The sequence below is a fragment of the Pomacea canaliculata genome, linkage group LG11 (assembly GCF_003073045.1).
Source record: "Pomacea canaliculata isolate SZHN2017 linkage group LG11, ASM307304v1, whole genome shotgun sequence".
NCBI classification, from domain to species: domain Eukaryota; kingdom Metazoa; phylum Mollusca; class Gastropoda; order Architaenioglossa; family Ampullariidae; genus Pomacea; species Pomacea canaliculata.
Window position 1 is genome coordinate 22039548 of NC_037600.1, and position 14709 is coordinate 22054256.

The window sequence follows — 14709 nt, forward strand, 5'->3', positions numbered from 1 at the left end:
AGTTTTTTGTTGTAATTGCAGTGACCTCCTTCTGTAACATTTCAAGTGTTGTAGAGACAGAACCTGCATCACTCACCTGTACATTCAACGTTGATGTCAATGCAACAAAACAGAATTTCTCACTGGTCCGTATCGGTGGCGCTGACAATAAAGGTAAGTTGGCAGAACTCTGAAGTAAAGGTAATGATTCAGCAGTTAGTAGACCTTTTTGTAATCATCTGAATCTCATTAGTACGCCTACCTCAGTCTGTCTCTCCTACGACTTTGTCTTGATAAACTTTAGAGGCTCATCATGATTAACGCTGGGGAAATAATTCGCAAAGCGAGACAAAAAACAAATCATTTAGTCTCGATGATTTCTGAAGGAATTTTCATTAAGAAAGCAAAAGTCGGATCGCTATGTAGAGAGGTATTTTCCAATTGCAGTAAAAAATACATACAACAAAACCATGAATGGCATGATATCCGCCAGAGACTAAAGATGATTGAGCATTCCACTGAGGAAACATTAGACAGACTCGAAACATACAAAAAGACAATGTACTGCTTTCTGGCATACTGGAGGTAGAAAACCAGCGACTGGTGCAGAAACTGACCTCGTGAACAAGTGTAATGTCACACCTGTAAGACTGTGACATACACGTCACGTAGTTCAGGCAAGTGTTGTATGGTGAACCCTCCAATGGATGTGAAGTAAAGCCTAGACCTTTGATTGGGATAACATGGAGATAACATTAACATTATCACTAAAGTAAACAACCACCTGTTATATCTTCTCTCTCGATACCAATACTAGACACTCGTTGCGCGTTTGTACATTTATTTACTTTTTTTTTATTTACACATACAAGTTAAGCTGACTGCTCTACGGCTCGTCTCGTCCTCCTTGTCTCACTGTTCAACATCTAACTGATATTCTCTTGTATCCCGGCCTTTCTCGCCTTCCAATTACATCTAACCACTCAGACAGGGTCAAGGTCCTTTGAGTAGCCTCTCTTTAAAAAGTAATTTCTTTAGAATACAACATCCGTCCATTTCTTAAAAAAAATTTGAGTGACATACTTTTGTGGGACAGATATATATATATATGTTATCTGCCTTAAATTGTTTCCATCTACTGATCCTATAATTATACCTATATTGGTAGCCTACTATCAAACAAGAACTAGTCAAACAATGTGTGAATGTCTCTAGTATTTACAAGTTTAAATCTCACTGGGTCTTCTTCCAGCTTTTTACTCATAAATCTAAGTGTAAAATACTAATAACAAAAGTCTTGTACCTATCTGTTTTCTCTTCATGGACAAGAAATGGTTACCCAGCCTTATCCTTACGAATTAATCATACATATATACATTACAGTCCAATTCACCACAATTCTCTGTTTACTTTAACACATAGTTTCTTGACTGGATAATATGTTTGTTATGTCCTCTGTTCTGCCTGGTACCGTCTCCTGCGTTTTTTGTTCTACACTGTGATTTGAATTTTCCTCTTCTCCACTTTCCTCTGTGGGATGAAATTTCCTTATGAACAGAGTTTTCTGTGTACGTTGCTCCTTGTGGCGATTTCACAGTCCCTTTACTTCCAGTCTTTCCAATAGGTGTACTTAGTTCTGGAGTTAAAGAAAATTGCAGTCTGATTGCGATTTCTTTTACGTTTAAGAATTTTGGGAATGTTTGGGTGTTATTTAAGCGATTAACGACTTAATGCCATTTATTATTAATATGTTATAGTGTGATGTCCTAACTCTTAACAACTGATACAAACACGATCTGGGCAGTTTCAGGCAATCGTGTTGATGATTTTTTCAACAATAAAATGTGTCATGTCAGTGTGTCAGCAGTAATGGCAAATACTTTCCCGTTTACGGAGTCGTGAACATCAGGCTGACAAATACCCGTATCATCGTGGTTTCAACGAGGCAGTTTGTATGACTGACATACATTTCTACAGGTGTCGACATTGTCACCTGCACCTGGCTAAAGGACCAGCTGAAGTGCACCACAGCCCCGGGGTACGAGGTCAACAACACCGTCACAGATCACCTCGTCATCAGAGTACCGCGAGCGTCACGTGACCACACCGGCACATACGCTTGTCACGTGAATGGCTTTAAAGCCAACTTCCAAACCTGTGAATTGATCCTAAAGCCAGGTACATATACGGGTACATTGTTGTGTGTCTTACTGTCGTCGTTGCTGTTTCGAACAACGCATCTTTCTTGGCTGGATCAAAACGCAGTCAAATTTATAGTAGCCTCGAAAGTAATGCTTTTATTAAAGTCATACCTTATGTTTCTTTTTGTCTCACTATTATTAGAGACATTAATAAGCCTTGGCTAAACCTGTATTTTTGATTATAGAAATAGTTACTGCTATGTTACCATGCGGTTATGATTACTTTTCGTTATAATCCTGGTTCTTGAAAGTAAATGGCTAATAACGCGCTATCACCTACTACAATTAAAGTAAATACTTACAGTGCACTGCATTTTTTCTCAAGTTTTATACATTTTTACATCTAATGCAGTCAGAGTGCCTCTGCTACCAATTGTATTATAGTGTCCATACTCACTTTACCCCCACTGTCTGTGTAGAGTTGTTACTATTATGTACATGTTATCATCTGTTCTACTTACAGTGAGCTCCTTCTGTAACATTTCCAGTATCAAAGAGACAGAACCTGCATCACTCACCTGTACATTCAACGTTGATGTCAATGCCACAAAAAGCAACTTGTCACTGGTCCGCCTTGGTGGCGATGAAAGTAAAGGTAATGTTTACAGCAGGAGGCACAATTTGAAAGTAACAACAATATTAACCGGAACAGTTATTATTATTATTATTATTATTATTATTATTATTATTATTATTATTATTATTATTATTATTATTATACTGTAGTTCATTCTCATAGTGCTATATCACCAGACTATTCTACAGAACGGCAGAATAGTTGAATTGGGCGCAAGGATGGACGGCCTTTTATTTAAAAGCGGTGAATGATGTAAGGAAAAAATATAATATTACAGCCTTATAAGCAATTACATAGAGAATGACTATTAATACTATTCATTGTAAATCATAGAAATAATACCCATGAGTAGGAGAAATTAAAGTGACAGGGAAAAAAAAGGAGAAAACATAAAACGATAACAAGTGTGACGATGTCTGACTAACAGCTGGCTGGTGACAGTACTACATGTACATCATCCATCAAGTCTATCAAATCAACTGTATAAACATCACAATATTCATAGAACATTATTGAAGCAATCCTGTAGACAGAAGTAAACAAACAACCAGAGTAAAGGTAATGTTTACAGCAGTAGGTAGAAGTTTTAAAAAATTACTTTCTAGAATGTAACAAAAAAGTTGATCACAAACAAGATCGACGATATGTTATCTATTTTAAGACTAGATGAGAAAAAAAAAATTGCTGAAAACAAGAATCGAGAAAAAGGGCAAAGGGCAACCTGCCTTGTAATAAATCTCTTTATCTATCAACTAATCCAAGCTATCTCATCGTCGTTTTCGTGACTGAACGACTATGGACTGACACTAGCATTGTGTCAGCTGTAAATAATCGTTTTACGGTAAAATGTTATTGGTTATTGTTCTTTTTGGCTTCAGAATTTCCCCTGCGTTTTGTTCAGTAGAACTGATAAAAGATGCTGCAATGTATCCGTGATTGTTATTCCGTATCGATTACTAAAAAATTGAAAACGTCGTAGGACGATAAATATTGTAATCAATTAAGTATCAGAAAAGGAGAAACTTTTAGAAGGTTCTTGTCACCTCCATTGATGTGTTAAAAAATTGCAAAACAACTTCGCGCACCATTCTGACAATCCAGCATCTCTTAGTTATGTTTGTTAGTATATTATTAGACTGATTTGTAGTAAAGAGTTGTGGCATTAATTAAAGCAAATATGTTGTGGATAATACCTTTCGGGAAATGAAGTATATGAAGGTTAATACTGTAGCAGACACGTGAGGTAAAGTCTGAAAGCTATTTCACATGAAATGCTGCAATGATGTAAAGATTACAATCTTTCTAGTTTCATTTCTGCAGAGCTCCTTGAGAGTGATGTAACAATGTTGCAGTAGAAAGTGTGTCACACAACTGTCTAACTAACAATGTCAAGTGCTGCTCCATTAATGACAATCAGCTAATGACTAGTAGACTAGTTGGACTGAAGCACTGCAGGCTGCATGACTAACACAAGTGTGTCTACAGGTGTCGACATTGTCACCTGCACCTGGCTACAGGACCAGCTGAAGTGCACCACAGCCCCGGGGTACGAGGTCAACAACCTTGTCACAGATCGCCTCGTCATCAGAGTACCGCGAGCGTCACGTGACCACACCGGCATATACGCTTGTCACGTGACAGGCTCTAGCATGGACGGCTTTAAGTCCTGTGACTTTATCCTGATACCAGGTAGATACACCTACACTGTGGCCACCCTCACATTTGTTGTTTCCTAGTAAAGCGCCTCTACAGGCTGAACACCAATGTTATCAAAGTAAACAAGTAGCTTGTAAGTAAACAGGTTGACGATCACAGTCTATCATTCTATTGCCTTAGAGCTTGATACACAGAGTTTATAACACTGAAGACGAATTGTGTTCTGTACTTTCAGATGTACCTGCCGTAGTTCTGACTGTAGCCATCGCTGTACTCGTGTTCATCCCTGTGTCGTTAGTCATCGTCTTCCTGGTTTTTAAATGTAAACAAAGGTGAGATGACTGGTCTATACTGTGTAGTACTGCTTATCTGTTATTGTTGTACAATCCATCGCTAGTAATATCTGACGCATCCTTTTACTTTGATTTTTTAAATTAAAAACATTATTACTCTTGCTTTAAGAGCTGTATTAGACATCATGGGAGGTTTTAGGGCTAATTGATTATTTGAAAAGATAACATTCTAGACCCACTAGGCAATAGAATGTTTGTTGCGCCCCTTGTTGTCCGCAGACTGACTGACAGGCGGAGTGGTCTCAGTGTCGTGACCAACTCTTGACTGTCCAGTGCAGGTCACAAATACCGATACAAGTACACAAATCAAATCAAAATAGACTTTATTGTCTGCCCAGGAGACCCAGGACAGAAATTTGTCTTTGCTCACATACCCATACAGACATTTAACACACAGTTAGGAGTAAAAGTGAGGAGTAAAATAGTGTTGATTGCACCAGTCCATCAAGGCAGTGTATGTTTATCCTAACAACAAACCTTGGGTGACCAAGGGCCTAAAAGCACTGCTTAACAAAAAGAAACATTTGTTCATCACGGGCAGAAGCCCACGACAGAAGATTAGTACATAGAGAGGACCATGATGCTATCCGTTGGGTGGGCAGAGGCTCTACGAGCATACTAGTTAGTCCGCTTTCAGTAGTTTGCCGGTGGACCAACGAGTGCACGGTGCAGTTTCTCCCAATATTCTTCTTTTGGAAAGCAAAACTTCTTCAACCTAAAGGATGAGGCACTGTGTGGGAGGGATATGGGAGAGTGGAAGATGAGAAAAAGGGAAGGAGTCAAGGAAGGTGTTAGAGGAAAGTCACTAGTCTGTTTACTATTGTTTTTGCCCTCTTTCCCTGTTGTTGTCTCTCGTTCTTGGAGTGTAGAAAACTGCCAGGTCTGCAGTGGTCGTGAACTGTAATATGTGCAGATTCCCTGCATTTCGCTAATTTTATATGTTTGACTCGTTAGTTTTACGTACTGTTTATACTGTTTATTACCTTTTTAAGCTTCATTTTTTATGGCTTCTGTTGTTAACATTGGTTTGCGTTTATTAATACTACATTAACAGGTTGTGTATTAAAGCTTTAAATAATGCTTAGCTATTTCTCTGGCTAGTAATGAGGGAAAACACCCCATCATTATTTTTGTTTAATTTTTTATGTGGAGCTCTTCACATCCAGGCTGTGTATCCTTAAAACCCACGCTACCCTTACGTTGACCCCACGCTGATATTTCCATGACCTCAGGTCACCCTAACCTTTTTTGCTGATGTGTCTATGATAATACTAAGAGTTGCCTCTCGCCCTATAAACAACACTTTACTCTCTTGATGGCACTTGTTTGGAAAATCAAAATGAATGCAAATATTTTAAAACTGATGATGGTTAAACCGGAACGCATACTGTATATGTAACTGTACATATTACTAAAACCTACTTTAGAAAAATACTAAAAATACTAAATAATAATTTTATTACAGGAAAGATGTGGCGACAAAAGAACAAATACCACTGATGCAAGTCTTATCAAGGGAAGAGGTAAAACACACTTTCGGTTGAGATTTATTTATCAAAAACGACAATTTCATCCGATGTCACCAATGCTCCATGATATCCAATCAGACTCCAGTGTAATCACACCATAAATCTTCAGACAAATATTGTGTTTTGGCATGATGTAACCACTGCTGCACATCTGTGTATCAAGTATTCATAAAGCTCATTGTGATTAGTTTGGTCTACAAATGTGATGATGTCTTCCAGTAACCGCCTATGAAGCGAGTGAGGTGTTCATCCCTTCATTATAGTTGTAATTATATACTATCTTTATGTAGTTTCTAAATGTAAATATTTTTTTTTACTATTCAAACTCTAGTGTGGAGGGACAGTATAGCACTCAATCGTACATGTCATCAGTATATTTTGTATCAATATGGAAGCCATGGCTGGAGATGAACTCGTCATGTAGACCGTTATTTGTGAGCCTCACGTGATTCATTCTTGAGCTTTTTTAATTTGATTTTCTTTCTTTCAATCCACGATCAACCGAAACACCTCTACATAGATAAATAGGCAAAGACGTTAAGCAAATTTGAAAATAGGTCTGGTGAAAAGAAATTCTACTCATCTTAAATAATATAGTCTAGATAAGAAAGACTGCGAATACGAATATTTTCATTAATACAGTTCACTTCTGTTTAAATCAATGTACCCAAACATTTAAGACAGGCTTCTATTTATTGTTTATATCTTTATCTTACAACAGTTGCAAAGCCGCGCAAAAGAGGAAGAGGAATTCTGGGAGCAGTGGGTTGAGGCGGCATTCCCTGATCTGGACTCTAGTGTCTACTTCCTGCCTCCTGTACACGTCAGCCGCGTGCCGACGACACAAGAGTCTGTTGCTGGTCAGACAGTTCTCGTCCTTCAGCCACCTCCAAAGGTAGATGAGTCCAACCAGACGGCGAAAAGTGCAGTTAAGGACAGTGATGTCCGACATGATGCAGCCATGCAAAGAATCCTTCTATGTCTGGAGAGAATGTTTAAACACAACAAACAAGTGCTGGTGGTAGTGAGTCAGCTCCTGTTTGACGACTACCTGCGTGACTCTCTTTATGCTGACGTGGCAAGAAGACTTCCTCTACCCATCATACACCACTCTGATCTGAGTCAGGAATGGAAACAAGGGGACATCGATGTACTTCTTATTCATCGACAGTACGGTCTTGTCATCTGTAAAGTGAAAGCTTTCGTTGGCAACGTAAATGAACACAACATGTCGAAAAATGAAAGAACAGAGAAAACTCACACAGAGATTAAAAACAATCTTCAGGAGGCCATCAAACAGCTGGACAGGGCGGGGGTCACGGTGTCACACCTGGCTATTGACGTCGCTTCTGGTCTACGTGTCACTAAGACGATCGCACTCCCTAACTTGACGGTTAGTCAGCTACAACAGGTGCTCGACAATGACCCCGAGCTGACTCAGGTGAGAATTCTTGTCATCGCTTACTGATTCTTATTGTGTGTTCAATTTGATTCTAATTTAAACAATTTAACCTGATGATGATGATTGATGATTGATGATTGATTGATGATTATTGATGGTGATGATGTAATCGAGTGCAAGATCGATATATAATATCAGAATCATTATTCGGCTTACAATTTGTTTAACACAGTTGCATTCTCGACCTAATGAAAATTGGTTTCTCCATTTATCACTTACAATAAAGTCAAAGGGTAAATTTTTCCATAACCTTGTTGTAGCTTTGACAACATGTAACTATAAGTGGTTCACCATGTTCATACAAGTTTTGCGCAATTTATCGAGTCACGTGTATATTTCACCGCCATTCATCGTCCTGACACTTTGTAAACACGACAAAAGCATTTGAAGACTCAGTAACTGTTTTGAGAAATAACGATGTAAAATGTGTCTCTACTATTGAATATGTCCGCTGAACTCTTTGTCATGTTTGGTTCATGTCTCTACAGATCAAGTGATTCTGTTGCAGGACCTGTGTCGGTGTCTGGGATCAAGCGACCCCGCCGACATCACTGGTGTGTGTCTGTGCCGTGACCAGTTGTCTGACCCCAAGACCCCGTGTGACGTCAGTAGTCACGTGTTAAAGAAACTCGGCAAATGGTGGACACGACGTGTGGCTGTGTCTGGGCCTGACAGTCACATGACACGTCACGTGTACAGGACACTAGTAGCACGGTAAGATACACTGTGTACAATGAGTATCACAACATAAACTAACACTGTACGAGTGTTGACGTGTAAATAACATTTGATATCAAATGCACGTGTGGTGACAGTCAGTGGAAGACTGACATTGATATTGAGATGACAAGATGCCAGGTTTACTGTCATCACATCCTCCTACAACCTCCTCCATCTCACCTTCATCGTCACTAAACACTCTTGAGCTTTGAGCCACTCACCCGTTGTTTATGTTGTTTATTTATTAAGTAGCTGTTGTTGTGTACGCGCTGTAAACACACATGTTTATAAGACACAAGACACAGACTGAACAAGTGTCACACAGTCAAGTATACAAGGATGTCTGTCTACTAGTCTCCCGCCACCTGGTGATCGTCTGTCTCACGGCTGAAATATTTACTGTTGATTACAGTCACTCATTAACCCCTTATCTCCCAGTGTTCTGTCTAGAGGACAGTTAGTTACAGACCTCTGTCTGTTGTACCGAAGCAGTCACGTGACCAGGCCACATACCAGGAGCCTGTGAGTTGACTGTTGTAGTCGTTGTGAGGAGTTCGCCATGTGCGATGTACAGTGTCGGCGGCAGCTTGTGGTTTGTGGCTTTGAAGTCAACTTGTGACATTGGCTACAGGTGCCAGCGTCTACAGGTGTAGTGATTGTAGACACAGAGAGACTGATGTCATGTCAGTACACTGTACACGTGTCCGTTTTGCTAAAGTTTATGTCAATTACACGAACACAAAGGTGATATCGTGTCATGTCCCATCGTCCTGTAAAGACGATATTGGGATGATGAGTGCTTACAATGCGTTGATCTCACTTAAGTCTTATTTATCTTACTTGTGTATTGAAACATGCCAAGATTGTGTATTTACCTGGAGAACGTGGGAAAGTTTCTTGAACAGACTACTTGGCAGCTACTGTCTGTGTGCTGTCACCAGATGGCAGTAAACTGTCAGACGAAGATGAAGGTGATGATGATCTTGCCAGCGACTGTCACTGATTTTCCTACAGAGTTAGAAATTGTATTATTGGAGAAGACATAAAAGACGAGACAGTGTTTGACAATGAGGAGAATAATGCTGAACCAGAAGAGAATAAAGAACGCACAATGACAATAAGTCTTTTGTGACATCAGAAATCATTTAAAGTTCAGTTACAAAAGAAAATTGTTGGCTGCAAACATAAGAAAGTAGTGCCCATCCCACAAAACAAACAACATTCAATGTTCTTGTCCTGCGCTGTCCTGGACAAAGGACAAAGTCCAGCCTCCCTAAGGACACGTGCACTGAGTGGACAGACAGGCCGCCGCTAGAACAGAGAATGTGAGACACACTTGAGGCCAGCATCCTCCTGGCAAACTCTTTGAGTTCTTATAGCCACTGGTATAGGATGTAATGGTGAGAGACACAGGTATAGGATGTAATGACTAGAGACACAGGTCGCTACTCAACTGATGTTAGAAGCGATCACAAATGTCACTTATCAAAGAACTGAAGCTCTTTCTTGTGATTGTGATTGTAACTTGAGACCATGAAGTCCTGTCAGAAACACAATATTGGAGCGAGGCACAGAATATCTTCTTGTAGCTTCCAAACAGATTTCCGATATTGAATAGTGACATTCATTTCTTGGACAATTCTACTGCAGACAGCAGCAAAAGTGAGAGATCATTCAAGGTAAAGCTTTTAATGAAAACAGGAGTGAAATCTCTCCAAAATATCTAAGTTTACCTTCTGACTACCTTACCGCCCCCCCCCCCCACACACACACACCTTAGACTTGATACAAAACATTGATAAAAAAATGTTTTCCTTTTTTTGGGAATGTAAAGCTTTCAAAAATTACAAGAGCTGTAAGTTGTAAGCAGCATCGGGAGGGAGGACTAACAATGTTGGATATATTTAAATAAAGTAAACCACTCAATATACAGGGTTGGTCACAGCAGTTGATGTTTATTTTAATAGTAAGATGAGCCCAAGTATCCAACATTTGTTTACACCAGGTTCTGCGGTCCGGCGACAACAGTGAGTGTGCCATGCACATGTCCTCCACGTGTGAGTGTCAAGACCCTGGGTCAGGCCGTGTGGTGGACAGGAGAGTGCTATACTGCTGTAATCACACTCTTCCCGGAGCAAGTTCACCTGCTACACACGGCGCCTCCCACACTCTTTGTCACCGGACCGCCCGGTACAGGTAAAACTGTGGTGCTGCTGCTGATGGCCATACAGTGGCTGCGGTGTGGTCACCACGTCTACGTTGTCAGTACGTGGAGAGGGAGTCGTGCAGCGTGCATCATGTTGTATCACCTGTTGCTACAGACAGTAAACACACAACAGTCAGCAGGTGTGTCACCAGGTCAGCCTCACCTCCTGCTGTATGATTTTGATGTCGGTGAAGACGTGGAGAAGGCCGTCAACGACTTGTCACAGGCGGCGAGCGGAGGATCGTTGTACGTCATCGCTGATGAAGTAATGAGTGAGTTGAGGTGAGTTGTACAGTGTGTGATGTGATGATAGACGAAAAGGTAGATGCTGTCTGTATTTACTCTATCAAAAATATTTGGTGCTTAACAGGTGATGTTTCCTCAACAGCTGTGACACCTGATGGAGGTGTTGTGTTGTCAACATAAATTTGTTTTGAAAGATCGACAATTACACAGATTGTGTGGCAACACGTGTCATCATTTGTTACAGTCAGGGTTACAGAATCAAGAACTTTCAGACTTTGTCTAACAAGCTGCTGACACGAGTTCCTGGTCTCCATCTGTGGGCGGCAAGTTGTTTCCATCAATACACACCCGCCGGCTGGCAAGTGGAATATTTAACCAGACCCCTCCGCTCTCCACAGGCCGTCGTCAGGGAAGTCGAGCAGGACGAGATGATCACTAAATACCGTTATGTCCACCCGTACAGTGACCGAGGTGTGTCCGACCACACAGACGGCCCGCCAGTCACACGACTGTATCATCGAGGTCAGGGTCACTCACGTTACTTCCCAGGTGACTGTGTGATGTGCGGTCGTGAGGTGGCCAGCTTCCTACACAGTCTCCGTGTTGGTGTTACAGGTAGGTGTGTGTATTGTGTAGTGTAACGTTGTTTACAGATAAACACTTACCTGTGTGATAAATAAAGAACGGATGAGAAACAGTCTTGTAAATAAGAGTGTGCTAGTGACGTGTGTCTTTCAGTTTACTTAATGACGTCACGATGCTATTGTTTATATCCATGTTGACAGGGAGAAGCACAACAACATCTACAACATTGACCTCTACCAGCTGCGGCACAACACCCTGTCTACAGTGGAGAGACGTGTTGGTGTTGTACTGGTGTCACTTTAGTGATGAGTCGGGTATGGTGATAGGACTGCAAGAAGCGGGTATCCCAGTGCGGGTGATGACGGACGATGACGTCGAGGACGTGGCCACGGCCCGCAGTGACGTGGTGTGGGTGACGCATGGACGTCGTGTTCGTGGTCTGGAGAGAAAAGTCGTCGTGTGTGTGGAGAACCCTGATTACGATTTACATAGATCTGAGTTGTATTTAGGACAATACCACTTTACCTCTGCCCGACTTGACGTCATGTCCCGCTGTACGTCACAACTTGTGATTGTCTCCCCCGTAGCCGCTAGATATTGACTGACACTGACACTGACACACCTGTCACCTGCTCTAGTCGTGTGTCAATCTCTTACATCAACAATTGTCTTTTAGTGTTTGTCTTCTTCTACTCTCAGTCTATCACCACGTCATCACCTAATGAAGTCAGAGGCATGACGTCATTACAGATTTTTACATCACGAGGTCTGTGTGTCTGTTTACACAGCAACAAGTGTCAACAAATTTCTCGGTTACACAGGTGTGTATGGTAATGTGTCAGCATATCCGTACGTGTGTCAGTCTACCGGTGTGATATCTGCGTCAATGTGTCAGTCTGCCAGTGTGATATCTGTGTCTGCCAGTGGGGTTTTCGGTTTTCTGCAACTGCTGATGGGAATTTTATTGAAGTACTTTTATGAATTTTGGTGAAAACTGGAACTTGAAGTGGATACTGGCTTTAGTCTACTCATTGACAGTGGCACAGGAGAGTTAGAGGTTTTCCCTGAGCTGATGTTCAGAGGCTTTCCGTTGGGATATGCGACTGTACTTGTATTGTGAGCGATGGTAGTGTCAGGGCTTCTCCCTGAGTGATGTTTAACAACAGTATTTTCCTGTGGGACAGCGACAGTATTGAGTGGTTGGACGAACTGAGATTGTGCTTTGTCTTCACACTGAGAAATGATCATTTTCATCTTTTGTGAATGAGTCCATTACACTACTCTGCTTCTGTGTTAAAAAACCTTGCTGAAAATGTAACTGTATTGGATATTAACTTGCTGTCATATTGCAGAAAACTTGGACTCATTACTAAGAAAACTGTGCGTGGAGTACGTGGTGGGAGGATAGTTCGAGTATGTAGCCTTGCTCATTTCCGTTCAGACTTAGTGCAAGTGTTAGCACCAAGCTCTGGCACCAATGAGCCTCCTGGACTTACAGACTCTGTGGATAGTCTGTCTTTGGGGCTACGGCCCTGTTCCTGTAATTCTTCATGCTGCTGAGCACCCCGGCGCATTCATCGTATCTCCATGATACGGAGTTTGCTCGTTATAAAACCACATCATCATCATACCTGTGTCAATGTGTCTATATGTTGTACACGTGCTGTCAAAGGGCCTCAGCAGACTGTAATGTCAGTGCCGTGCACTAAAGTGTTTAGTCTGATATTGTTTACTGCCAGTGGTAAACAAAGGGGACAGAACTCTGAGACTAAATACAGACACGAGTTGTCCATCAAAACCTACTTCATTGAGTTAAGAGATTCATTGATGTAAACACAACAAACACTAGCGGCTCACTTATACAACACATGTTACACGTTTAACTGTTTGACACAAACACATTCACACGATGTACAAATGTTGTTTCACATCCTTTATAAATGTCGACACACGTTTCACAATGTGTGTTTGAATAAAGATTGTTGTTGTTAGTTTAAAACAGGTACAAACAGTTGTTAAGTGGTTAAAATAGTTGTAACAGTGACGTCACCCACAGGCACCACGTGCGCACTGTTACAACAGTCAAACACCAGGCTGACAATATAAACATACACCACACAGCAAATAAACAATAAATACCAATGACAGGATACAATACCTACACCACGATCACATGACACTGTTACAGTTTGCCAACATCTTGTCACAACACACACTATACCCTGACCGTGGCATGTCATGACACGAAGTCTCACAATCGGCCATTGCTGACGTCATGTTAGCCCTCAGTGACGTCATGTGGATGGAGGATGAAGGAGGACAGCGACTGTCGTCTGTCAGGAAAGCGATGATGAGGGCGAAGATAAAACACGTGTGTACCTCTGTGTGTCGATGATCTGTTTGACTAAAGAAAACCTTTTCGCGATGTGTTTTGATGGAGTCAACACATGTGTAACTTGGGACTAGACATGTCACTTGTGTGTTGGACTGCAGCTGTTCTGTGTCTTGGGGTCACGTGGCTAGAGCGGTGAACTGCAATGTGTGCTGGTTGTTCTCGTGTTGTATATTGATGTATTTAGAAAAAAAAGGTGTCAAAAAAAGATGAAAAAGATCTCGAAACCAGCACTAGCGAACATACACACAAACACACATATTACCAGACGAAAGCATCGCGCGCCTAAATCTAGAATTTAATGTACACAACATGAAGCAACTTACATGGTTCGTAAATAATAAATGGAAAACGGTATGGTCCACACTGGTCAATACTGGTCGACACTGGTGTACTATGGTACCCAACGCTAAAACAACTTCAAGTGTCAGTGAAGGAAACACAAATTCAAGTTCAGTCCAAAGTCCAAAGATGGAAGAAGAGGAGACAGAAGCCATTAGTGGAGGAAGATGTCTGCTGTAGGAAGTGACGCAGCACAAGAACTGAAGAACCATCCTAAACAGAGGCAAACGGTGCAACAAACATCACAGATGAGTAGGAGACAACACACATCACAGATGAGTAGGAGACAACAAACATCACAAATGAGTAGGAGACAACAAACATCACAGATGAGTAGGAGACAACAAACATCACAGATGAGTAGGAGACAACAAACATCACAGATGAGTAGGAGACAACAAACATCACAGATGAGTAGGAGATAACAAACATCACAGATGAGTAGGAGACAACAAACATCA

At 41.2% G+C, this 14709-nt stretch overlaps 1 protein-coding gene across 1 annotated transcript; it reads left to right on the top strand.

The window, feature by feature from the left end:
* The first annotated feature begins 10910 nt into the window (after nucleotides 1-10910).
* Nucleotides 10911-14028, top strand: LOC112575411. Its single transcript, XM_025257274.1, has 3 exons — nucleotides 10911-10965; nucleotides 11174-11544; nucleotides 11715-14028. The coding sequence occupies exons 1-3, from the start codon at nucleotides 10952-10954 to the stop codon at nucleotides 12113-12115; spliced, it is 786 nt and encodes a 261-aa protein (XP_025113059.1). The 5' UTR covers nucleotides 10911-10951; the 3' UTR covers nucleotides 12116-14028.
* The last annotated feature ends 681 nt before the right edge of the window (nucleotides 14029-14709 follow it).

Bases quoted from the DNA above. Each gene is read 5' to 3' on its own strand.
- LOC112575411 (XM_025257274.1), top strand. The intron at 11,545-11,714 runs GTAGGTGTGTGT...CCATGTTGACAG, and splicing joins TCTCCGTGTTGGTGTTACAG to GGAGAAGCACAACAACATCT.